General features: G+C 49.4%; 2 protein-coding genes across 3 annotated transcripts in view; one reads left to right on the top strand and one right to left on the bottom strand.

Annotated features, from left to right (window-relative positions):
• Positions 1 to 12,384, bottom strand: part of syn2a (synapsin IIa) — a 25,091-nt gene extending 12,707 nt beyond the window's left edge. The window contains exon 1 of the mRNA XM_036532653.1: positions 11,219 to 12,384. Within this exon, the coding sequence (XP_036388546.1) occupies positions 11,219 to 11,745 (527 nt within the window). The 5' untranslated portion in view covers positions 11,746 to 12,384. The remainder of the gene's footprint in view (positions 1 to 11,218) is intronic.
• A 7,409-nt stretch (positions 12,385 to 19,793) lies between these two features.
• Positions 19,794 to 25,528, top strand: vgll4a (vestigial-like family member 4a). 2 transcript variants are annotated; one of them, XM_036533619.1, is made up of 5 exons: positions 19,794 to 19,869; positions 22,536 to 22,699; positions 23,609 to 23,816; positions 24,452 to 24,563; positions 24,978 to 25,528. In XM_036533619.1, exons 2-5 carry the CDS (start codon positions 22,674 to 22,676, stop codon positions 25,175 to 25,177), a joined length of 546 nt encoding a protein of 181 aa, XP_036389512.1. In that variant the 5' UTR covers positions 19,794 to 19,869; positions 22,536 to 22,673; the 3' UTR covers positions 25,178 to 25,528. The 2 variants fall into 2 exon arrangements, with proteins under 2 accessions (XP_036389512.1, XP_036389511.1); XM_036533618.1 differs by having other exon boundaries at positions 19,800 to 19,873.
• The last annotated feature ends 15 nt before the right edge of the window (positions 25,529 to 25,543 follow it).

Below are 25,543 nucleotides of genomic sequence, written 5' to 3'. Positions count from 1 at the left end.
GCAGCCTCACTGCGATACACACAGAATCTGCAGCCTCGCTGCGATACACACGGAATCTGCAGCTTTACTGCGATACACACAGAATCTGCAGCTTTACTGCGATACACACGGAATCTGCAGCCTCACTGCGATACACACGGAATCTGCAGCCTCACTGCGATACACACGGAATCTGCAGCTTTACTGCGATACACACAGAATCTGCAGCTTTACTGCGATACACACGGAATCTGCAGCCTCACTGCGATACACACGGAATCTGCAGCCTCACTGCGATACACACGGAATCTGCAGCCTCACTGCGATACACACGGAATCTGCAGCCTCACTGCGATACACACAGAATCTGCAGCCTCACTGCGATACACACGGAATCTGCAGCTTTACTGCGATACACACAGAATCTGCAGCTTTACTGCGATACACACGGAATCTGCAGCCTCACTGCGATACACACGGAATCTGCAGCCTCACTGCGATACACACGGAATCTGCAGCTTTACTGCGATACACACAGAATCTGCAGCTTTACTGCGATACACACGGAATCTGCAGCCTCACTGCGATACACACGGAATCTGCAGCCTCACTGCGATACACACGGAATCTGCAGCCTCACTGCGATACACACGGAATCTGCAGCTTTACTGCGTTACACACGGAATCTGCAGCCTCACTGCGGACAAAACAGCTGCTGTAGCTGTCTTCACTAAAAACAATGACCGCAGCTGTTGCCTTCGCTCTCCCTCTCTCTCTCTCCCTCCCTCTCTCTCTCCCTCTCTCTCTCTCTCCCTCCCTAACTCATTCAATATGTATCGCAGCACTTATAGGGGCTGATGAACAGTCTGATACTGAATTGCCTCTGTGATGCATGAAAGGCATTTTAAAACTATTACGTGTGTCTTTTATCCTTTCTGCTGCCGTGAGTGAGATTGCCCTCTTTATCCTGGTGGCTGCTCACTCTCTCCGTCATCTGACGGAGATTAGCATGAAGAAGCTCCAGCAGACGCAGCTGACTCTAATGACAGACCGAGCGCTGAGGGACCACGCCTCCGCTCTCTGCCTCCTCCAGGTTCCCCAGGAAAGAGCCCTGAGCCAATCAGCCGCCTGAGGGCTTTGCCACAGCATCCATCCTGCAGAACGGGCCTCTCCGGACGGCCAAGGGAACAGGTGCACTTAGAGGGATATTGCTTTTTTTGCCCGGAGCCGTTAGCGTTCTCCAGATGGATCGGCTGTGTTTGCAATGAGTGCTGAAGTTGATGGGTGTGCTGCAGCTTTCGGGAACCCCTGTGTGTGTGGGCTCAGTGCTGCTGACCCAATCCATCATCCATGCAGTTGTTTGATGAAGCTCCAGTGTCCTGCTTTTTTTTAACTTGTACTAAAATATATCAATCTATCGATCTGTGGTTCTGCTCCAGGAAAACACAGAGGTTGCTCCAGGCAGTCTGAGAGCAACTTTGAAAGCAATCAAAGATGTGAAGGTGTGTCTTTATCCTATTTCACATAAAAACTGCAAACGGTCAGGCCTCAGTGCAAGCCAGCCTGAACAGTGGCCTTGCATCTTTCGTTTGATCGTTGTGTCGTCTAACGGCTGCATCTGATTGGTGTTTGCAGACAGCACATGCCGCTCTGTGCGATGGTGCAGGTCTGATGTCCAGTGTGGTGTGTGTTCAGTGGCTGTGTCACACCAAGGCCCCTGATCACATCGCTTAGCAACAGCAGCCTCTTAGGCCCGGAGCAGCAGCCAATGCTGTCATTACAGTCTGCCCTTCAGGAAAACCCGGAAAGTCGATGCGGTTCAGTTTTTTAATGAACTTCTGAGTGACAAGGCGGGTCGTAGTGAATGCATCTGTGCTTTTACACCTGAATCAAATCTGTGTGGCATCATTGTAGCAGTGGGTACACCGAGACAGCCTTTAAGAGCACATTTTCCCCGAAAGCGAAAAGGTTCGTAAGGCCGAGGAACAAAATGCATGACTCTCACATAATTCTCTTTGATCTCGCAGCATCACAGAAACATCTGGATTCGTATCTGTGTGCAGACAGGAGGAGTTTTCTCCCTGGCTAAGCCTACGCTCAGATACAAGACAGGACCACATAGATGATGGTAAAATCATCCCTCTATTTACCCATCAGCTTCTGTTTTTAATGCATCTGAAGTGGGACCTGGAGCAGCAGATCAGTTACAGGCCCTATAAGCAGGGAGGAAGGTAAACACATTATTGGAGACACGTGCAGGTTCAGATTCTCTCCATAACGACCAGCTTCCCGGAGGCCCAGAGCAGAGTGTTTTTATCGATTATGCGGTCATGAGAAGGCCAGTTTCCGCCCGCAGAGAGAGCGAGGGAGAGGGAGAATGAGAGGGTGAAGGAAAGAGAGCAAGAGAGAGAGAGAGAATGAGAGGGTGAAGGAGAGGGAGTGAGAGAAAGGGAGGAGGGGAGGGGGGGGAGAGGAATGCCCGTCCCTGTAACACAGAGGACAAACGAAGTCGGGGGGGGGGAGACCAAGCAGGAGAGCCAGTGCAATGTGAGCTGAATATCAGAGACCAGCTCGCAGTTTCTGCTCAAACACATTCCGTTTGAGCAGGGCTATTCAATTCAATCAATTAATTAATCATTAATTCATTTTCTACAGAGGTGTGTTAAAACCAGAGTACTAACTGTTTTGAAACTAACCCTTTCCTCTCTTTGAAAACATTGTCAGATTTAGCAGCACCAGAGAGACACAACGGCCAATCAGATCCCTCTAAATTTAAAATTTGTTTCGGGTGTGGGGCATGGCTAGACCATGCTTCGTGGCTCAGCAGTGAGCTAAAATCCAGGTGTGGGATACCTTTAGGCACATCTGGAAGAATGCCACAGCAGGCTGTGTTGCATTTAAGGCAGAATGGTAGGACCATTTCAGCACCATTTCATTCCAAGTAGCAGAGCTCTGCTCTCAGCACATCCAGATAGATGATGCACACAGGTGATCTGCGATTTCACAGGTGAAACACAAAAGGTAAGGAATGTCGTTTAACATGAGAAAACAGGCAAAATACATTGCAAAATATCAATCATTGTCACTCAGTCATGCAACCTATTTATGGATAAATGTACTTGGTAGTACAGTATAGGTGATATTTAGAAAGTGTGTATTTGGATTATACAATGAATAATTTAAAGGCAGGCAGAATTTGCCCATTGCGACATCAGTGAGAGAATTGTTCAGAAGTGTTCAGTGGGTATGGTTGTTCTGTAGTAGCAGGAGGGATTGGCAGCTCTGTTATTCCAGAAGGCGTTTGCCTTCTTTGGCAGTTCTCTTAGAATGGAAAATTTATATTCATATTAAACAGGCTAAGTCCTGCTGTGATACTGAGCAAGACTGGCCAAAAGGAATCATTAAACTGCCATCTTTAATTATTATATATGATTATAAGACAGCGATATTGCTACAGCATATGCAGGAGTGTTTGATTTCCCGACCTGTGGCGAGGATGATCGTTGTAATTATGAAATGTGTGTCATAAAGAATTGATGGCTATGTGGGAAAGGTCACAGAGGCTTGTGAATCCCTGAGGAATTATCCAATCAGCGGCAGGAAAGTGTCCTGGGGCCAGTCTGTGTGTGAGAGACGTGGGTGAGATTTTGGAGAGGGGCTGTCTGTGGGGATATTCGCAGGGCTGTGTGATGTGTAGTTCTCTTAGAAGGGCTGTCTGGATGTGTTGCTGGGCTGTATTCTCAGAGCTGGACAGGATGTGATAATCAGTCTGTGATGCTTAGCTGCTGCTGTGACACGGATCGAGTGGTGATGAACTGAGATTAAAATGTATGTTTAGATGCTTTTAGCAAATACATTTCAAACATAGCACCTGATCACAACTTAAGGGCCAAGGAATAAGCACATTATGATTGTCATACAATTCACAGTAAGTAGCAATAACAGCTGCCCTGTTTTGTGTGGTGTATCTGGTGAATTCGGTCACTTCCGTGAGCCGGCCGCTGCTGCCTCGGCCCTGAGGCACAGCGATCTGAAAGGCAGCCTGATTCTGCCTAACTCTCCCTGTCTGCGGCCTCTCCAGCAGAGATCAGGGGGGCTGGAGCAGGGCAGAGGGCCACTGCCTTCTGACATCACTAAACCTTCCGTCTTCAAACAAAGCCAAAGCATTTAAGCAGCCTCTGACAGTGATTAAGGGAAAGTCCCTGGATATTGGAGACACTAAATCAGACCTTTTTTAAATTGGGATTTTATTATTCATGAACTATTGCATTAAATAATTTTGCAATATTAAAACCAATCATCTTTTAATTAAATGGTCTCACACAAGCTAGAAATCTCAAATGCAGAAATTACGGATGTGATTTTTCACCAGAGGTGAGGGCAATACATCATCTACATCTAACCAATTATCTCGTGACTCCCCCCCAGCCCCTCCACACCCCAGTAAGGGCCAGCGAACCCGAGCAGCGCAGCCCCCTCTCTCCGGGTACCCCCACCCAATGGCAAGGCTTTAGTCCCTGATTAATGTCCATCTGACAGTGAAACGCTCTCTCTGTCTCCACGGCGCCCGGGGAAAGCAGAGAACTCTTTCATACTGCCTCTCACATTCCCATTCTACAGAACCCTCTGTGCTGCTCTGGCGGGCGGAGGAAGAGATTTATCTCCCTTCCGAGGCCAGATCACGACACCGAGCGTTCAGAGAGACCCCGCAGGTGCTCATATTACACGCCCTCATCACGCATCTACCATGCGCAAATGCAATATGTCATGAATGGCAGACTGGATTAATTTAGGCGTAGGAAAAAATAATCATTGCATATTTGAATATTCAAAATGCATTTAGGCAAAAGGATGATCATTGTAATGGCTCTGTCTGGCTGTGTAAAGATCAACCATAATCAAATCTACCAGTAAATTGGTAACTTGGGCCATTCTGTAAAGTGGTCCAACATTTAAAGCAATTTGTTCTGTTTCGCAGAGTACTGTTATAAAGTGATTCTCCTGTAAGTGATTTTGTGAATCACATTCAGTGGTTTGTCTGCAGCTCATCCTTGGCAATATTTGCTAGTCAGAAAAAATAAGATTTGGGACATACTTAAATATAATTGTGTGATCTACAGATGTGTTTGAGTGTGTAATCTAGAGGTGTGTCAGGCTGCCTAATCTACAGGTGGGTTGGACTATCTGAAGTACGGATGGGTTGGATTTTATTGTCTACTCTCTCTGACTGTCCTCTCAGCTCCGCCCTGAGCAGAGGGATTGCAGGAATGGATGAGTATCGGGATTCGTTTAGCTCTGATTGGAAAACGACAGGCACTGATTCCTCATTAACGGGCAGGGTGAGGGGTCAGCAAAGCCGTAAAGCGGAGAGAAATCTTACTAATTACTTTTCTTACTAACTTACACACTCAGCTGAACCCCTCTTGCTGCTGGGGGCTTTTTCAGTATGGTAACCCAGGCAGACAGCTGTGTGTCTGGCACCGCAGGAGAGGGTGCTTCTGTCTGGCCCTGTGTCCAGAGCGTGTCCTGCTGGGAGCAGAGCCCTCGGTCTGGAACATCCCTGTCGCCTCACGTTCGCCTCTCCGTCCCGCCCAATCTGGCGGCCCTCTGTGACTCATCTCACATTGTTTGATCTCTGACTCATCACTCTGCTCCATCCCTGGCCCATCGCTGCAGATCTGCAGAGTCATCACTGTTTAATCTGTTGAGGACAGAAACCCTCCCCCATCCTCTCCTCCATCGCCAGCATTACAGCCAAAGGCAGATTAGGCTGAAGCTGTTCCAGGACACACCCCTGATGGGAGGTGCTGTTCCAGGACACACCCCTGATGGGAGGTGCAGTTCCAGGACACACCCCATAAGGGGAGGTGCTGTTCCAGGACACACCCCATAAGGGGAGGTGCTGTTCCAGGACACACCCCATTGAGGACAAAAGGGGAGCTCTGACATCACGCACATGACGTCTGATGCCAGATATTTCCTCCAGGTTGGTAGCAGAAATGTGTATCTGTACGGGAGAGTGGAAGGGTGGGGGAGTCAGAGCAGAGTCAGAGGTGTAGGGGCAGATCACCATGCAGGAGGAGGGTAAGTCCCCTTCCCTGCAGGGAAACCCTCTGCTGGGGGATAGAGGGTGTGGGGGCAGCATTTGGGGGTCACTATGCACTAAGCTCAGCTAACCACGCACTGAGCTCTGCTACGCAACACTCTATCCTCTCCTTCACGACACGCTGTTTCTCTATGAGGTGTAAGCTTACAGCACAGTCTGCCTTCATTGCTGGGTTGGTCAGGGTTGCCAGAGTGAGATCCTCCTTTATATGCAGAATATTTTACATGTATATTTCCTTATTAATGTCAGATGACATGTGGCCCCACATGTGGACAGAGTAAAGCAAGAGGCGGTATAAACATGGCTCAGAGGAGCAGTGGGATCTGTTACCCGGGCCAGTGACAGTGGGTGTGGGAGTGAGATCCCTGCTGAGACTCGTGGACGGGGCTGAGAGGAGATGAAATGTTCTCGCAGTGTCAGGGGTCAGCGGCGTGAGGCTGTCCCTGAGTCTCTGATGTTCCTCTATGGCAGTGACTGAGTGAGGCAGCGTCCTCCCGGGGGGATAAGGAGCGTCAGGTCCTTTAAAAGGCTGAGCGTGGGGATAAATGCTCACAGCAAAATAATTCCAGTAAAATTACCGCCAATTACCCAATAATACCGGGCCCAGCGCGAGAGTGTGGCATCAAAGCCACACCATCCCGGTGTGGCTTCAGCCCCACACAGAGAGTGCCAATAAACACACTCATTAGATCAGTGATGAGGGGGGGGTGGAGCCTTCTGCATGGCTGCCATGGCAACCTAGGTAGAGAGAGCGAGGGAGAAATGATTGTGCAGTGAAAAGAGACAGAACTGTGATTACTGTGCGGGGAACATTCTGTCCCTGCCTCTAAACACTCCCTCACACCACGCTCCCTCACACCACGCTCCCTCACACCAAGCCTCCGAGAGAGGAACATCCTAAACCCCAAACCCCCTCGCTGTGCCGGGCTGGGCAGCAGGGCAAGCGGCCTCCCCAGAGAGTAATCGCCCGAAATCACCACAGGAGACACCAGCTGCTGAACTGGGTCAAAGATCAAGTCATTCAATGGCATACCTATTAAAATGCAGCATGTTTATGCTCATGACATATTTCAAATAATTTGATATTACAGTGTTTCCAAACATATTGCCAACATTTTTGGAACTGTGTTTTATACATTTTTGACATTTATATTCATTTTATATATTTATATATTTTTTATTTGTATATCTTTTGCATTTTCCCCCTTTTTACCCCAACTCCTGTGGTCTACAGTTGAACAGTTCCCCTCACACAATCCTCCTATGCACACACACACGCCTACCACCACCATTTTAGATACTACAAGTCCCACAATGCACCATGTAGCAAACAACAGAGGACATGATATTTGTGTATCTCGGGCACCCAAACGAATCCAAGCGGAGAGATGAGGGGACCATGGCTGACCTACCTAACTTTGTCCCCGGAGGAGAGAATTTGTTCTGCTGACATGGGTAAATGACACGGCCGGTTTTGAACCCAGACACGGAGCCTTTCCTCAGAGCCTTTACAGTCTGAGCCAACTGGGGCGTGTATTTTACATTTTTAATAATAACTTTCTCTCGTTTGCTACATGAGATGTTCTTTTGGGCTGTGTGTCATTCCTTATTATTATCTGTGGAATTAGCTTGGTGAGAGTTTAATGTTTCAGATCAGCCATGCTGATCAACTGCATGCATATGGTGAGACACAGCAGCTACTGCGACCAGTGTCCCTGACAACCATGCGTCGCTGTCCCTGACAACCATGCATCGCTGTCCCTGACAACCATGCGTCGCTGTCCCTGACAACCATGTGTCACTGTCCCTGACAACCATGCGTCACTGTCCCTGACAACCATGCGTCGCTGTCCCTGACAACCATGCGTCACTGTCCCTGACAACCATGCGTCACTGTCCCTGACTGGGAGGCTCTGGGGTTTAAATGGCTGCCGTTTGGCTGTGTCAGCACCTCCATCTTACACACTCCAGATATCACAGCTTTTTATTCCCTTATGTCTGAGACAAGCTTATCCCAACTGGCTTTACCGGAGGACAGAGTCACTGCAGTGTAGGGTTCCAGCTGTGTGTGCTGAGTGTGTGGGTGTTACCCCAGAGGACAGAGTCACTGCAGTGTAGGGTTCCAGCTGCGTGTGCTGAGTGTGTGGGTGTTACCCCAGAGGACAGGCCTTTCTGTGAGGCGTCGCTGGGTCTGCCCCACAGGGCATCTGACTCACAGGGCAGGAAGGCTGACCGAGGGGACAGACAGCAGGAGGGGGCAGAGCAGGAGGGGAGAGTGCTTGGGGCTGGCAGTGGAGCGCAGCCTTCCCCAGAAAAGGCATTCTTTAAAAAGTCCCAGAGCATTATTTTCAATGTTGGAACTGCAAAGTTAGCCTAGCATGTTAGGCTGCGCACAAACAAAGCACAAAAGGCACATAAAATGTGTCCAGACCGCAGGTCATGGACTTGGCACAATGATAATGGCTCCCATATTTGGGTTTAGAAGCAGGGGTACCAGTGTGACATGCCAAGTGTTTGGATCCTGGAAGAGGAGTTGCTCCTTTAAGAGATGCCAGCCATTTTGCCAATGGAACTACAAATGCACAACATAAAGACTACATTTCCTATAGATGGCTGGAACCTGAGCTGCTTGGCAGAAGGCATGATACGACTCTCATAACTAATCAGCAGCCAGGTGGTTGCGATGGAGGAATGGGGAGATTCTGTATTAAAGAAGCTGCCAGCCCTAATCAAACGCCTGGTGACGGAGAGGTGACTGCGTGACGGTTTCTTTGTCTGATAAGTAGAAGAAGAGGAGGAAAGACTGGCGAGGGAGCAAAGCCCTGAACTACAGCACTAAATGATTCTGCTCATGGTGCCATTGCTGGGTTCATGGCTTCTCTGGCAGTTAGCAAGAGGAGAGCTTTTCGCTCCTGTCAGAATGGCTTTCTGCTTTACAGTCCACACGCACACAGATGCACATCCATGCACACGGCTGCTGACATGCATCTTTAATTGAGCTGCGGCATTAAACCGAAGTCCTGAGGTCCTGGATCTTTACCGATCCCACTCAGACAGAACAAACAGGGGGTTCCCCAAGTGTGCTGGCCACATTCCTCCTCCGGCTCTCAGAGTCACCCCCAAATCACCTCCGGCTTTAATTGCCTCAATAAATCCGTCTTTCTCAGCTGATGCACAGTGAGTTCTCTGTTACAAAATGGCTGCCTTGGATGAGCCAGGTGGAGGCCATCAGTGAGAAGCGCTCTGAGACCCTTGAAATGGATGAGAGACGCAGTGCTGATGTTACTCTTTGTCAGCCGCGGCTACGTGGGTGAACTGTGAGGTGAGATCTGTGTTCCCGGGCAGCTCTGATGGCAGGTTCACCTGATCCTCCTATGAAGCTGATTATCATCGTTCAGGTGTGTGGGCAACCAGCTGCATCTGCTGCATGCAAATGATATCTTTCAACGTGATTAGAGCTGCTCCTTTCAATGGGATTATGGAGGTGAGAAGCACACGCACACACGCATGCACACCCCAATACACACACGCACCGCGCATGCACACACACACACGCACACACACACACACGCATACACACATGCATTCATGCACGCACACACGCACGCATGCACGCACGCATTTGGATTCTCTCTGTCTCTGGCACATGCATACTGGGGTCTGGAAAATATGAATAATTCTTCCCTGTTCTGAGGAAACCCCCTCAGAGAGCCCTGGGGGGTTTAGATGTATTTCTGTTTGCACTGTAGCATTTTAATGGTTTGCAGAGCAGCTCTTCCTGGGGCTTTTGCTGTGACACAGGCATGTGAGTTTGGCATTAAACATTCTCTGAATGATAAAAACAGCCGCAGATACTGATCTCAGTACAGTGAGAGCGTGCAAGCTTAAACGAAGGAGCGCATGACAGATGAAGTTGTCACGGAGACGGGAAAATGTCTCTGACTCTCCTACTCCAGCACAGTCTCCGAAGTTTCAGTTTCATTCAAATCAAAAAACCGAATTCCTGCAAGTCTTGTGTTCAGACGTGCCAAAGCCCTGACTTTTCTCTTTACAGTTACTAAATCATACAATCAACAATAATAACAAGCCACAGACCTCACTCTGAGGGAAGAGGCAGGAGCTTGCTCTGATCACTGTCACTCCTAATTTCAGTCAGGGGTACCTGCTGAATGCCTGTGTTCGGCACACAGTGTGCTCACAACATCAACGAGTAAAACGATAAAAAAACCCAAACGAATAGAACATCGAATACCTATCCTGAGCAGATGATTTCACCTGTCATCATTAGTGTGATGTGACCCCGCGTTCTGTGAACTAAAGTGCACATTTATTCCCTGAGAAAATCACATCCACCAAACTGTGCATATGTAAGGGGAAGGGGAGTGCTCCACACCCCCTCCCCTCGCTGGACTGACAGCCTGGCTCAGAGCGTCGTGGGGAACGACCCTCGTGTAACGAGAGGAGCAGCTCGTCGGTCCTCCGCACCTGTGTGAAATGAGCCATCGTTGCGTTGCTGGCGTGTGAAGGGTAAAGTCCTCGTGCAAATGTGCATGGCTAAGTAAACGGGAGAGCTGCGGCGTACACGCTGCGCTGCACGGCGGCTCACTCGCACTGTGCACGAGGCTTGTGAGCTGCCTCTCACTGATGAAAAGACTCGCTTACATTTGGTCCACGGCCGCGTTTTCCTACGAATGAGTGCTGCCCCCCAGAGCCTCTTGCAGCAGAAGAGAGAGAGAGAAAGAGAGAGAGAGAGAGAAAGAGGGAGAGAAAGAGGGAGAGGGAGAGAGGGAGAGGGAGCTGCTGTCCGCGGTGCTGAGGCCCTGCTGCTACTCCCCTCTGACAGTGGTCATCTCTCACAGCCGCCACAGACAGGAAGTACGTTCAGTAAAGCGCTGTGTAGGGTACAGAGCTGTGTTCAGTAAAGCGCTGTGTAGGGTACAGAGCTGTGTTCAGTAAAGCGCTGTGTTCAGTAAAGCTCTGTGTTCAGTAAAGCTCTGTGTTCAGTAAAGCGCTGTGTTCAGTAAAGCGCTGTGTAGGGTACAGAGCTGTGTTCAGTAAAGCGCTGTGTAGGGTACAGATCTGTGTTCAGTAAAGCGCTGTGTTCAGTAAAGCGATGCATTTGGCTGCACTCACCAGTCCTGCTGCGGCTCGTCGATCACCAGCAAGATCTTAAACTTCTTGGGCTGTGTGACGGGGGCCTGCTTCACCTGCTCCGCCGACACGGCTGGTCGCTTTGCAGGCATCACCGATGCAGCCGCCCGTTTCCCCGGGCCCACCGACACGCCCCCCTGCTCCGCCTGGCCAGGCGGCGCCCCCGCCCGCTTCACCTCCGCCTGCTCGTCCTGGCTGGGCGACTTGGCCGCCCGTTTCTCCTGGTTGGGCAAGCCCTCGGCCTGCGTGTCCTGGCTCGGTGACACGGCCGGGCCCTCCGGGGGGCTCACCTGCTCCACCAGGCCTGCCGACGCCACCGTCTGCTTCACCACGTTGGTGATGGAGCTAAAGAAGCTGGATCCGGACGCTGGGGCCGGCTGGGGGGACGTGGCGGGGCCGGATCCGGGAGGAGGCGGCTGGGGATCCGGCCTCTGCAGGTCGCTCAGGTACCCGTTGGGCAGGTTGGACATGAAGGTGCTGTCAGAGAGGCGGCGGCGCAGGTAGTTCATGGCTGGAGATGTACAGTGAGAGCGCAGTCAGGAGAACCCGGTCTGAGCGCGGTCAGGAGAACCCGGTCTGAACGCGGTCAGGAGAACCCGGTCTGAACGCGGTCAGGAGAACCCGGTCTGAGCGCGGTCAGGAGAACCCGGTCTGAACGCGGTCAGGAGAACCCGGTCTGAACGCGGTCAGGAGAACCCGGTCTGAGCGCGGTCAGGAGAACCCGGTCTGAGCGCGGTCAGGAGAACCCGGTCTGAGCGCGGTCAGGAGAACCCGGTCTGAGCGCGGTCAGGAGAACCCGGTCTGAGCGCGGTCAGGAGAACCCGGTCTGAGCGCGGTCAGGAGAACCCGGTCTGAGCGCGGTCAGGAGAACCCGGTCTGAGCGTGGTCCGCAGAGGAGGCTGCGGTGTGGAGTGGAAGCCTGGGGCAGTGCCCAGGGCCCGGTTCAGTGATCAGAGCCGATGAGGGCGCAGCGCTCCACACGCTCGCGGTCGCCGTTGCCTCTTCTCTCCCCTCCGAGCTGCACGCTGCTGTGGCCCTGCTCTCCCTCTCCCTGCCGCTCCCCTCCTGCTCAGCCAATCCAGAGCTCCTCTGACAGCACTCTCCTTTTCCTCTCTCTCTCCCTCTCCCGCTCACACGCTCTCTCTCTCTCCCGCTCATACGCTCTCTCTCTCTCCCTCACACACTCTCTCTCTCTCCCTCTCCCTCTCCCGCTCACACTCTCCCTCTCCCTCTCCCACTCACACGCTCTCTCTCCCTCCCTCTCTCTCTCTCTCACACGCTCTCCCGCTCACATGCTCGACCCCCCCCCCCCCCCCACTCTGTCACGCTGCAGGCAATGGGGGGCGGGGCTCTGTAAACACACAGCAGGCTGCTAAGATATAGCTTCCTCCGCTCTACTCCAACCCCCGCCCCCCAACCCCCCGAACCTCAGAACACTGTGGTGAAAAAACAGAGAGAAAATGGCGGGATGAGAGAGAGAGAGAGAGAAAGAGAGGGAAGGAGAGAGAGAGAGAGAGAGAGAGAGAGAGAGAGAGAGAGGGAAAGAGAGAGAGAGCGAGAGGGAGAGAGAGAGAGCGAGAGAGAGAGAGCGAGAGGGAGAGAGAGAGAGGAACGTCCCCCTTCTCAGGAGAGTCACAGCCTCTGACTCTCCTCCCACACATCTATGCCTGGCGCATCTCTCCGCTCTGCTCACCCCTCCGCTGCGACCGCCATGCGCAGTGCTGCCGGTCACATGACGCTGCTCGCGGCAGGGTCTGGACACAGTGTCCAACGCAGACCTGCAGCCAGCAAGCGGCAGAACACGCAGCTCACACCCTCACAACGCACCGCAGCTCACACTCTCACAACGCACTGCAGCTCACACCCTCACAACGCACCGCAGCTCACACTCTCATAACGCACTGCAGCTCACACCCTCACAACGCACTGCAGCTCACACCCTCATAACACACTGCAGCTCACACTCTCACAACGCACTGCAGCTCACACCCTCATAACGCACTGCAGCTCACACCCTCATAACGCACTGCAGCTCACACCCTCATAACGCACTGCAGCTCACACTCTCACAACGCACTGCAGCTCACACCCTCACAACGCACCGCAGCTCACACTCTCATAACGCACTGCAGCTCACACCCTCACAACGCACTGCAGCTCACACCCTCACAACGCACTGCAGCTCACACCCTCACAACGCACTGCAGCTCACACCCTCACAACGCACCACAGCTCACACTCTCACAACGCACTGCAGCTCACACCCTCATAACGCACCGCAGCTCACACCCTCATAACGCACTGCAGCTCACACTCTCACAACGCACTGCAGCTCACACTCTCACAACGCACTGCAGCTCACACTCTCATAACGCACCGCAGCTCACACCCTCACAACGCACTGCAGCGCGGCCGACTGCCGTACTCTGCCACCAGCATTTCCCATAAATCAAGCACCTTCAGACACGTCAGCAAAACACCGCCAATGCATTTCAATTAACTACACAATTGAGTGAATATGGTGTTTTCTGTATAATTTATTTCAAGTTTCTCAATGATACATTTCCCAGAATTCCCCTACATGATTGCATACATTTGGGCTTCACATGGATTTAGCCACACCTCATCTGGGAAATATGACTCCATGAAAACCATGATTATGAGGCATGTTATCCTATCTCAACTCACAAGGCTGAAAAGCAAAGCAATCAAAATTAACTGATGTTATTTTCCACACGAATTTTATGTGTATACTGATCTTTAGATTGAACAGATTTTGACCATTCTTAGAAATTTGGAAAATTAAAATGAAATTTGACATTTGTTTATTTTACAGTTGTTTCAATATGAATTATGAATATCTGAGAGGAAGTGCATTAAAGAACATATTGTCTCTGTTTGATGGAGCATATTACACTCCTCTACAGCAGTTAAAGGCAGTGAGCTAATATTCATAAGACTTGAAACTACCAGTGTTGACATGTCTAACGTAGCCTGGTTAGCAAACCAGTATTTCATATTTATACTCCTCAAATGATCAGCCTTCTCAGCAGGACATAGGAAAGCTGTAACCATCACTAACGCCCCCTCCCTCGCTCTGATTACGCCCCCTCCCTCCCTGTGAAAACACCCCCCCCTCTCCTCTGTCATCATGGCTCCAGGCGGGCCAATAGCAGAGGCTTGGAGAGATGCTTTTATGAGGATGCTTTTATGAGGATTTTTTATTTTCACCCAGTGCACTAAATGTGTTCATTCCTTTGTTTTTCCACACCAAATGAAACTAAGTTTAAAAGCTAGAGACCGGATTAGCGGTTGAAATATTCCTTTTACCTTGCCTTTTATCTTACCAGGAACTTGAGCAAAAAATGTGGGTTGAACATCGATACCAACTAATGAGCCTAACAGACAGCATGTGTGCAATATTCATATGTGAAATAATTAACGTTCATGTTTGCCTACCTGGTACAGTGTTTTAGCTTCTATAATTGAATATATCACCATGGACAAGGACAAAATGAAGTGGCCCCAACTGCTCAGTAAAGTCATTCTGTTCTGTTCTCTTCAGTCCATATGCTGTTTTTCACACCTCGCTGGTGTTATTTCTTATTTAATAACTCATATGGAGAGACAGCAACACAGTGAGCTGGACGCAGTGAAGGGGAGAGATGACAGTGCTGTGTACAGGCTGTTACTCTGTGTGTGCTGTTACACGGTACTGAGATCTGGAATGAGGCGCTTGCCATTCACTCGCAGGCTCTGACGAACTACGGCTCCCTCCAGAGTTACCTCACACTGTGAAAAGCATTTTTCCACACGGCTGGTTGCCTTTGCGGGAGAGAGGTTTTCCAGAGCCTGGGTTTACTGGGATAGTTTTCCCAGCCAGTGTTCTTTTCCTTATTCTTTCAGATGCCCCGCTATCTGCCAAAGCTCACCCAGCACAGTTCAGCCTATGAATTCCCGTGCCTTTAACATTTTCATCCAAGATATTTGTAATGACAGGCCAGACACCATGTCCTGTACATGACTGAGATGACTTCTTATTAGGACGACTTCCTAAAGCTACTATGTTATACCCTCCACAGGAACTTATTCCAATGAATTCAGTTTCAGGCTGAATTAATTGAACTGGTTGCAAAGTAATCATCAATGAAACATTACAATAATTTAGCAGACACTCTTATCCAGAGTGACTTCCAGCACAACAGAACATAAGTGTATCATTTAAGTTAAATGAGCAACAGTGTTAGGCCAGGCTAACAACACTCCCAGACCAGTGAATGTGATGCAATCCCTATGACAAGTTAACTTATGCAACCTGACTAGGTAATGGAAGCCAAGTATACAACAATACATCAGTCACTAGAACACAGAATCCAAAACACATCGCAATACTACACATAAAATGTTTATTTTAGCAGGGTAGCAGGTGTTGGGGGCAGGGACTGAGGTGGCACCTTCATGCAATCTGAAGAGGTGGGTCTTCAGTCTGCATTGGTGTGATTGCACAGCACAGTGATTCTGTTGTCCTGAACCTTATGGGAAGTTCATTCCCCCCCTGAGGGACCCAGTACAGACAAGGATTATGTCTGAGAGGAGTGACCCTGCTGGGAAGGGACAGTCAGTTGCCACACATATGATATTTTGTTTTGCATATGAGTTGAGATTGTGTCTGTGGTGACACAATACAAAATAGCAAAGTTCTTGTAAAACAAAAGTTTGCTATTAAAAGTTTACGATGCCTCCATGAGTCACGCGGTGTCATCAGAAAGAGACTAAATCTAAAAGAAGGAGGAGTGACGTGGCTGACAAGTGTTTGATTGACAGGCCATTCCTGGGAGTGACAGTGCGGGTACAGAATTGAGTGTGGGGGGCTTGGGGGGTGGCTGGAATAAGCTCTGACATTCAGACATGGCCCTGGGAAACAGACCTCGGCAGCTCACTGTCTGCAGTCAGGGTCTCTCTCCCACCCTGCTGCAGGAGGAAGGGCCCTGAGAGGGAGCTCTGTTCCTCCAGCCGTAACAGACAGGTGTCCCTGCGCAGGTCGGGACAGTGACTCAGCAAAGCCATTCTTCTTCTGCTGCTCACTCATCCTACACATAATCACACCTCTCACTCATCCCACACATAATCACACCCCTCACTCATCCCACACATAATCACACCCCTTACTCATCCTACACATAATCACACCCCTCACTCATCCCACACATAATCACACCCCTCACTCATCCCACACATAATCACACCTCTCACTCATCCCACACATAATCACACCCCTCACTCATCCCACACATAATCACACCCCTCACTCATCCCACACATTATCAGACCTTTCACTCATCCCAAACACAGTCTAAACACTCACTGATTCCAAACAGATCAGTGTGTCCTGGTTTAATGCAGCTGTATGGCCCAAAGCGCTGACATGAACCTTAATGCATCCTCAGACACAACTACAGTTTACTCTCATCATATAATCTGTAACACAAAGTATGGATTACTTTTATTAAATTATATATGATACTGTGTACTTTATCCTTATTGAGTCTTACATGGCATTGTATGGATCATTCTTATTAAATTATTTCTGATAGTGGTGTTTTTTCCCTATCATCATATATGATACTGTATGTTTTATTTCCATTCAATCATTTAATGTTGTATGGTCTTTTCTTATTGAATCGCATGATCTCCTATGAAATACCTTGATAAGTTTATGTTTTAATTTTTTATGCGCTTACTGACAGGTACTGTTTGGTTAACGACGCATATACACACCTTCTTTCGTCTCACTGACCAGCCAGGCACGCTATTATTAATTCACACGTTCAAAAAGTGCTCGGATCTACACGGCTTAAAGGGAAACACATCTACTAGCAGCAGTTGCATCACCATGGCAACAGCAGTTACGAGAATTGTAATTGTCTCGGATATTGTTAGGTGAGATTGTTGGACGGCAACTGTGGTGTAGCGTGCAGTGTAGATTGGATTGCCAGTTCAGTGCAGATTAAAATGCTAACATTCATACATATTTTAAAGAGAGCAACGCTGTAGAATACTGACTCGGTGCGTTAAGGCTTCTTCGAGTAAGATGTCCATATATCTTTTGCCACCCGGATGTGTCAGCACTTGCATATGTGTGCATGTGTGTGCGTGTCCGCTGGGATTTCACTGCACGCAATCCGAGCCTAACCAGCGCTCCATTGCGTATGGCGCCCCCAGGTGGAAAGATACGTGCCATCATTTTCAGTATCGCAGAAAAGATTGAATGAGTTGGCTTGCTATGGGTCTGTTAACTCTCTTGTTTGTGTTACTTGGATTTTGCTAGTAACCGTGTGTGGTTTGTGCCGAACCTTTCGTTAATTTTTCACAGACGCTTCACATTTATGTGCTCTGAAAATAATGTTTTAGGCTTTGAAATATCTGCACTGTACAAACTGTACCATCTATGGCTGTTGTTTCCTAATATTGTTGATGGTCTGTCAAAAAACACGCATCGGAAGAAATACAGAATCATATAAACATGTTAACGTTATTCTCCGAGAACAGAATGCACAATCACCAGTTCACAGATAATTTTATTTCGGTATAAAACATGTTAATGGCTGTCAAATTATTTTTTAGCTCCTCTGATTCGCAGCGTCTCCTGCTATCGAACTCGGGGGCAGGGAAGAAAATGAAAGTGACGTCAGGGTTGGCCAATGAGCTGAGAGTTGGGACGGTGGGCGTCACTGATGACGCTACAGTGTGTAATGACCACACTAGCCCCAATCAGATTAGCTAACTTTCATAGGCAAGATCTTTCAGACTGGACATTAGTATATAAACACAATTTCAGTCCTCACAGATACTTTATTTGGAATCATAAGGATATCTTATACAAAAATAAATCACTGTTTTATCGCTCATGGTTTGACAATGGAATTTTGTTGGTTGGTCAATTGGCAAGCAAAAATGGTGTGTTACTGTCATATTCCGAATTTCTTCAGAAATTTAAGGGACCAGTCACACCTAAAGAATATGCTATTATCTTTGATGCAGTTCCCACAGATTCTCCTCGGTTTTTAAAGAACTTTAATCTCACAGGAAGTAACATTATTAACTCTAAGCACATTTTTATTGGAGATATTGAAGAAACAATACTTCATCTGTTTTTTCAGTGTGATCATTCAAATTTATTTTGGACAGATATGCAAATCTTTATAAATAGAAAAATTGGTACTAATGTACAGATTAATGTATTTGATGTGATGTTATGTTTTGTGTTCAGTGGGTTGGATAGTAGGATCAACTATATAATTCAGCTTCTGATCATTCTTGGCAAATTCCACATCAACAAATCGAAATGGTCTGGCTCCAAACCCCGATTTAATCCTTTTGCCGTTGAACTCAAACAGTATGGCACTTTAATCGAATGTGTTAAGAACAAAAAAGCTACAAAGACTTTTAATATTTAAAGGAAGTACATTTTATTTGAACTAAGGCAAGTAAGGCCCAGGTTGCGTGCTTCTAACGGACCACTAGAGGTCAGTATAATAACAGAACAGCTGTAGGTTAGTCAAGAGTTTTACCACACTACTGTTGTGTTGCAAATGTGTTGCAAATCTTATGCTTGTACTTACGGTACATAAAGTACTTGCAGACTAGGTTGTATGTATTAGCAAGTATTTTACCAAGCCTATGAGGCCAAGTGTCTGCAGAATGTACGCATAAAAATAATTTGATCTGGAACACACTTCATGCTATCACCTTGCTGTGAGCTTTCACCTGTATATTCAGTACCTTTGTGAGCCCCTGATATTATGTGGCCATCGATTTTTGTAGTATTTCTAGTTAGGTGTTAACACCTGTACACGAATGTCTCCATCGCTCATGTGACCTTTTTGCTCACGGATGTAATGGTGGATTGTAACTACAACTGCATACTATACAACCAGCAGGTCAAAGAGCCCAGCCCCATGTAGAACTGAAATATTTCTCCGCTCCACCAAGGGACACATACACAAATAGTTTACATCATCACAACTATTTAATCTATTTATTAAATTAAATTTAGTGTATTTAGTAGAATTGTATTATTGGGAAGCATAATTTTTCCTTGTTTCGAATATATGGGAATACACAGACAGATACATGGGTTTATTTAACACTGTTCTATCTGACGCGGTTTTGCTGCTCTGACTTTATAAGGCTGAATATGACGTCTGCATGTTCAGCGAGCATGCGCAGTGGTGTGCGGAGGCTGCATAGCGGAAAGCACCGGGTGTATACACGGGAAAGGCCGAAGGGAAAGGCTCTACACAGCGGAAACCGCCGGGTGTATACACGGGAAAGGCCGAAGGGAAAGGCTCTACACAGCGGAAACCGCCGGGTGTATACACGGGAAAGGCCGAAGGGAAAGGCTCTACACAGCGGAAACCGCCGGGTGTATACACGGGAAAGGCCGAAGGGAAAGGCTCTACACAGCGGAAACCGCCGGGTGTATACACGGGAAAGGCCGAAGGGAAAGGCTCGACACAGCGAAAAGCACCGGGTGTATACACGGGAAAGGCCGAAGGGAAAGGCTCTACACAGCGGGCTGTGCGGAAACCGCGTCCCTGTAGGAAAACACGCTGCTTTCCACCCGATTGGAAGTAGGTGAGCTTCATGTTGATCACCGTTCAGTTTTTAGCATCAAACTGAGAGGAGTTCACGTTTCCCCTTTAGTTAGCTAGCTAACTCGCCTGCTACACTAACTGAAAGAAGTTTGTTTAGGCCTTAGACTAAGCTAAAGATAGGCTAGGCTAGGCTAAGCTAAGATAAGCTATGCTAGGCTAGGCAAAGAGAAGATAGCCGAAACTAAGCTAGGCTAGGCTAGGATAACTAGCATTAGCTCGCTGGGTAGTTGGTTGGCTAAATCGCCGTTTTTCCGCGGTTCTTTGCCATGAATCTCGGGTCAGTCGGTGTAAAGCGGGGGTTTTGCTAGCCAGCTGTCGAGGTGGCTAAACGGTTTTCCCCGAACGGACCTGTTGAGCTACCGGTACCTGGACAAAACCTTAGCAAGTTAGCTGCTGTCTTACTGTACTATGAAGGCAGGTAGCATGGCTAGCGAGGTTGTCGTGTACATTTTGTGCGTGTGGTCTTGTTAAATTTTGTCCCTCTGAGTCGGGTGTTGCCATTTCGAGTCCAGTGGGCGCTGAAAGTTTCAGCAACTAGCATAAGTGGCTAGCCTACCGAACCAGCCAGCCTGCTTGGCGAGACTTGTTCTCAAGCATCAGTTGAGCGCCGGCGTTTTCCTCGCCTGGATCAGTAGCGGATAGTGGAGGTTAACTTCAGAGCTGCCTTTCTGATGTAGTTCCAATTTAGCTTACAATTTTAGTTGTGAATAAACTAGGTCGCTGGTCATTTTGCACGTTGATTGCATGTGTGTATTGTGCTGCTCCAGGTCGAGAAGGGACAATGTGCTTAAAATGTTATTTCAGTTGGGCTTACATTTATTTTAGAAAGACGTTTAATTCTCATGAAAGTTTGTCAGTAGAGCGTGAGATTCGTGCTGATTGCCAGGTGTTGAGCATTTGCATTGATTTCTCTTTGCTTTTCAAATATTGACTGTGTAAAGAAGGGATTCTGTGTCAGCACTGTGCATGTGTGCGCATTGATGCTGGGAATGTTGGCTGCCTTAAGGTACACAAAGTGTAAGACGCGTTGTAGTGTGATCCGGAGTGTGTAAGACGCGTTGTAGTGTGATCCGCAGCGTGTAAGACGCGTTGTAGTGTGATCCGCAGCGTGTAAGACGCGTTGTAGTGTGATCCGGAGTGTGTAAGACGCGTTATAGTGTGATCCGCAGCGTGTAAGACGCGTTGTAGTGTGATCCGGAGTGTGTAAGACGCGTTGTAGTGTGATCCGGAGTGTGTAAGACGCGTTATAGTGTGATCCGGCGTTGTAGTGTGATCCGGAGCGTGTAAGACGCGTTGTAGTGTGATCCGCAGCGTGTAAGACGCGTTGTAGTGTGATCCGGAGTGTGTAAGACGCGTTGTAGTGTGATCCGCAGCGTGTAAGACGAGTTGTAGTGTGATCCGCAGCGTGTAAGACGCGTTGTAGTGTGATCCGGAGTGTGTAAGACGCGTTGTAGTGTGATCCGGAGTGTGTAAGACGCGTTGTAGTGTGATCCGGAGTGTGTAAGACGCGTTATAGTGTGATCCGGCGTTGTAGTGTGATCCGGAGCGTGTAAGACGCGTTGTAGTGTGATCCGGAGTGTGTAAGACGCGTTGTAGTGTGATCCGCAGCGTGTAAGACGAGTTGTAGTGTGATCCGCAGCGTGTAAGACGCGTTGTAGTGTGTTGCAGTATGATGCGCAGCGTGTAGCCTTTCTGCTTGGCGGGGTTCTGTTTGGAGATGAATATTTCAGTGTGTATGAGTGTGGGTGATTCTGCTCTCTTCCCCTTGACTCACGCAGTTGATGTGTACCCGCAGACTGAGGTCATCCACAGCTGCGTGTGAAAGTGAGCCAGGCACACACAGCCACAGGTGCGAAGCAGCACTGTGTGTGACCTGTGACACCTGTACAGGTGACAGTCTCTGCCACCGCAGTGTCCTCGTGCATGTCAGCATTTCCAGTGTCCGTATGGACGAGACCACAGCAGCGTTCCCAAAACCTGCTTGTGACGCTGACTTGCCATATTAGTGAGGGTTTGTTTGTTACCTAGCGGTTATGTTTTTCTTTATGATCTTTGCTTCATAGAGCATCGCTAAAGGGGTTTATGCATACTTAGATGCAGAATGACAGATGTGGATATTTCTCCTTTCAGTGATGATGGCTTTAAATGGGTCAGATGTTCTGTCCTTGTGTACACGGTCTGTATGTTGCTTATTTCTGCCTCCTGAGGCCAGCCAATATTGATGGTAGAAACAGAATTTGGAGGAAGTAACAGATCGCTGTTTAGACAAACAGCGAGAGACAGCTTTAAACAATTAAAGATACCATCTGCGGTTGAGTGCTTGCTGCAGTTGTTCTCTGACTGGAAGCTTTGAAATGGCTGCTCACTAACTGAATTGCTAGTCATGTCAGACAGTCGCGTGGTTCTTGTGAAGCGTGCAGTTTTGTCCGTGGAAACCGTTTTGTTTTATTTAGCTGTGGTGTGACATCATAACACCATGATGGTGCTGAAACGGGTGGAGTCTCGGGGGTGGTTATTGATTTTAATAGACAATTTTAATTGATTTTAATAGGCGTTATTGGTGTAATCGTAGTGTGACGCACAGGTTTGTTGGTGTGTGTGTGTGTGGCACACTGGTGCTGACAGGTGTACTCCGTTTGCAGGCGAATCAGCCCTGTGGGGAGATCCCAGGACACAGTCCCCAGCCCCCGCTGGCGCCGGCCCCCTTCCCATCAGCCCCGGGACGAGGCAGCGCTGCAGGCGGAAGCACCTTCCCCTACGACAGCCAGCACGGCGCCAAGATGAGCCGACTGATCTCAGCGCAGCTGTGAGTGCCTTTCACTGTCCCCAAGGCTGAGGCCACATCAGCACTGCACAGAGTCACGGAATGTAATACTGCATGGAGGGGTTGGTTTTAAGGGCTCGCTAAACAGGGTGAGCCATCCAGACCACATACAGCTCTGCGAATCTGTGCCACGTCTGCATAGTGTTTGTCCAACAGCACACGCCTTGTGTTTTACCCTAAATTGCAATTACAGGACATTTATATACACCAGTCTGTGGTCCCAGTGGCGAATGAATCATAAAGCAAAACGTCCCTGTTGAAACTCAAAGCAGCAATGTGAACAGACTCTTTTCAGGTGTGCTCCTGGTTCTTTAACATGGCCAGCATTCGGCCCAGGTGAGGGGTCTGTAACATGAGCATTTGTGTCCAGACAGTGGAGTAAAACATTCCCTGCGAGTACAACATTCCTTGTCATTTTCACATTCTGAAAGGTTTTATCACTTTTCTTGATCAGATGGATAGTGCTCCAGGGCAGTGTTTATAGTGGCAGGCAGACCCGGAAGAGACCCCTCCTCTCATTAAGGCAGGGTGGGTGTGGCCTGAGAAAGCCCCTCCCTCCATCTGCTGTGCTCACGCTGCAGGATCCACACAGGAAGTTTGAGTGTGATGCAGGAAATGGCCAGAGATTAGCCCGCCACAGTGAAACGGATAAGGCTGGGGCCTGGCGTGTGTGGTCTGCGTTGGGTGGTCATCTCTGTCGGGGTGAAACATCTTTTTGCTGGACAGCAGATGCTGACCCCTGCCTCGAGCAGTGGGACCGGCAGGATCTGTGTGTGTGTTTTACTCTGGTAAAACAGTTAGGAGGTTTTGTGATGGGTGGAGCGGGTTGGGCTTTGTGTGTCAGCTGGTACATAACCCCCCCCACCCCTCCCCTCCTCTCCTCTCCTACAGGGGACAAAACGGGGAGCGCAGCGGGGACCCTCGAGACCCCAGCCACGGCCCCATCGTCGGTCTCTACGGCAACCACATCTACGCCCCCATCTCGGGCTCGGCTATGGACCAGCCCCTCGCTCTGACCAAACACAGCATGGACTCCGCCCACAGCGTCGCCCGCAACGTCGCCATGGTGCCCGGAGCCAGCGTGGTGGAGAGACAGCAGGTGATACCATCAGGAATAAAGTGGACACATGTACAGCAAAAACACACACTGAAAGAGACATAATGTAAGACTAATGCTTGCACCAGAAGATATCCCCCGAAAGCCCCCCCAGCCTTAGGGTCCCCTCCAGTTCACAGTCACAGGTGAAGTGGTGCAGAGTCGGCCTCCTGTGAGCCCGTGTCTGAGGGGAAGGCAGGGCTCATTTCAGCATAGAAACAACATTCCAGGAAACTGCAAAGCAACATGAACAGCCTGGCTGGCCTCCTAAGCCTGCCTCTCCCTGAGGTGCTGGTCTGCTGTGTGACCCCCCCACCCAGAGACAGGAATAAATAGGACAAAGATCATGCAATAAGAATGAAAAGCTTATCAGCGGGATTGAAATCATTGCAGGACCTTGTATGTTGAGGCTCCCCTGAGAGACTGAGCTGGTATTGCTGTGAACATCTGTGTGGGGCGGAGGAACAGCAGGAGCGGAGGTGTTCAGCCAGCTGATGGGTTACTGTCAGAGCTAACGCAGCAGCGTAGGGTCATGTTCAGTAGGGTCATGGTGTCCAGCGTGCGGCTGAACTGCACTGCAGTGTTGCTGTGTGCAGTTGCAGGTGTGTCTGACTGTTTACAGGTGTGCTCCGTTTCAGAATCGGCCTTCGGTCATCACCTGTGCGCCAGCAGGTCACCGCACCTGTAACCTGTCTCACTGCACTGCCACCCACGACGGCAGCCCCCCCAGTGACACTGCAACAGCCAGCAGTAAGTCGGGTCTGAGCGCCCCCTGCTGGCCCCGTCTCACCCACTGTAGCGTCTGTCTCTTAAATACCTCACCCACTGTAACCTCTTTAATATCTTTCCCACTGTAACCTCTTTAATATCTCTCCCACTGTAACCTGTTTAATATCTCTCCCACTGTCCCATCTTTCTCTTTAATATCTTTCCCACTGGTCACCTCCCTGTCTGTGCTGTCTCCCTCAGTGTCCTCTCTCTCATTCCCCTGTGAGCCGAAGTTGTATGGACCTCACTGTGCTGTTGTAGAGGCCCAGGCCTGTGGTTCTGGCGCTCTCTGACGCTCTCTGACGCTCTCTGGCGCTCTCTGATGCTCTCTGGCGCTCTCTGATGCTCTCTGATGCTCTCTGACGCTCTCTGACGGTTGGTCTCCTCTCCGCCCAGCGAACGCCGTCTGCGATCCTGTGATCGAGGAGCACTTCCGCCGCAGTCTGGGGCGGAGCTACAGGGAGCCAGACCCTGCCCCGAACTCGGTGTCCATCACGGGCTCGGTGGACGACCACTTCGCCAAGGCGCTGGGGGACACCTGGCAGCAGATCAAGGCCAAAGGGGGGGCGTCCGGCAGCGCCGAGTCTGCCTCGTGACAGGGCCAATCACAGCCCACAGCCTCAGGATCAACCACACACACTCCGCCCTGTGCCCTGCCGAGGCCACACCCCCTACTCCCCCATCAGTGGTGTCCTGGAGAACCACACACACACTCACACACACACACACACACACAGATTACATGCGACTTCCATGCCCTGAGAACACAATATTGTACATCTAAATGGACGGACTGGGGTTCAGTTTGTCCATTTTGATATATTTTATATATATTTTTAATATCTTTTCAAACTTGCTTTCCATTTGTGATGGAGGTGCCCAAAATGACCGTGTGAGCTGGCAGACGTGGTCAGTGCTGTAGATCTCTCGCCCCTGCGCCCCCCACCCCCCCGGCCCCCGGC

This window comes from Megalops cyprinoides, chromosome 7 (genome assembly GCF_013368585.1).
Source record: "Megalops cyprinoides isolate fMegCyp1 chromosome 7, fMegCyp1.pri, whole genome shotgun sequence".
NCBI classification, from domain to species: domain Eukaryota; kingdom Metazoa; phylum Chordata; class Actinopteri; order Elopiformes; family Megalopidae; genus Megalops; species Megalops cyprinoides.
The sequence above is the reverse complement of the archived record's forward strand: the minus strand, read 5'-3'. Positions and strand labels throughout refer to the sequence as shown.

Bases quoted from the DNA above. Each gene is read 5' to 3' on its own strand.
- vgll4a (XM_036533619.1), top strand. From the start codon at position 22,674: ATGAGCCGACTGATCTCAGCGCAGCT. The intron at 22,700-23,608 runs GTGAGTGCCTTT...CCTCTCCTACAG, and splicing joins CGACTGATCTCAGCGCAGCT to GGGACAAAACGGGGAGCGCA. The intron at 23,817-24,451 runs GTGATACCATCA...GCTCCGTTTCAG, and splicing joins GCGTGGTGGAGAGACAGCAG to AATCGGCCTTCGGTCATCAC.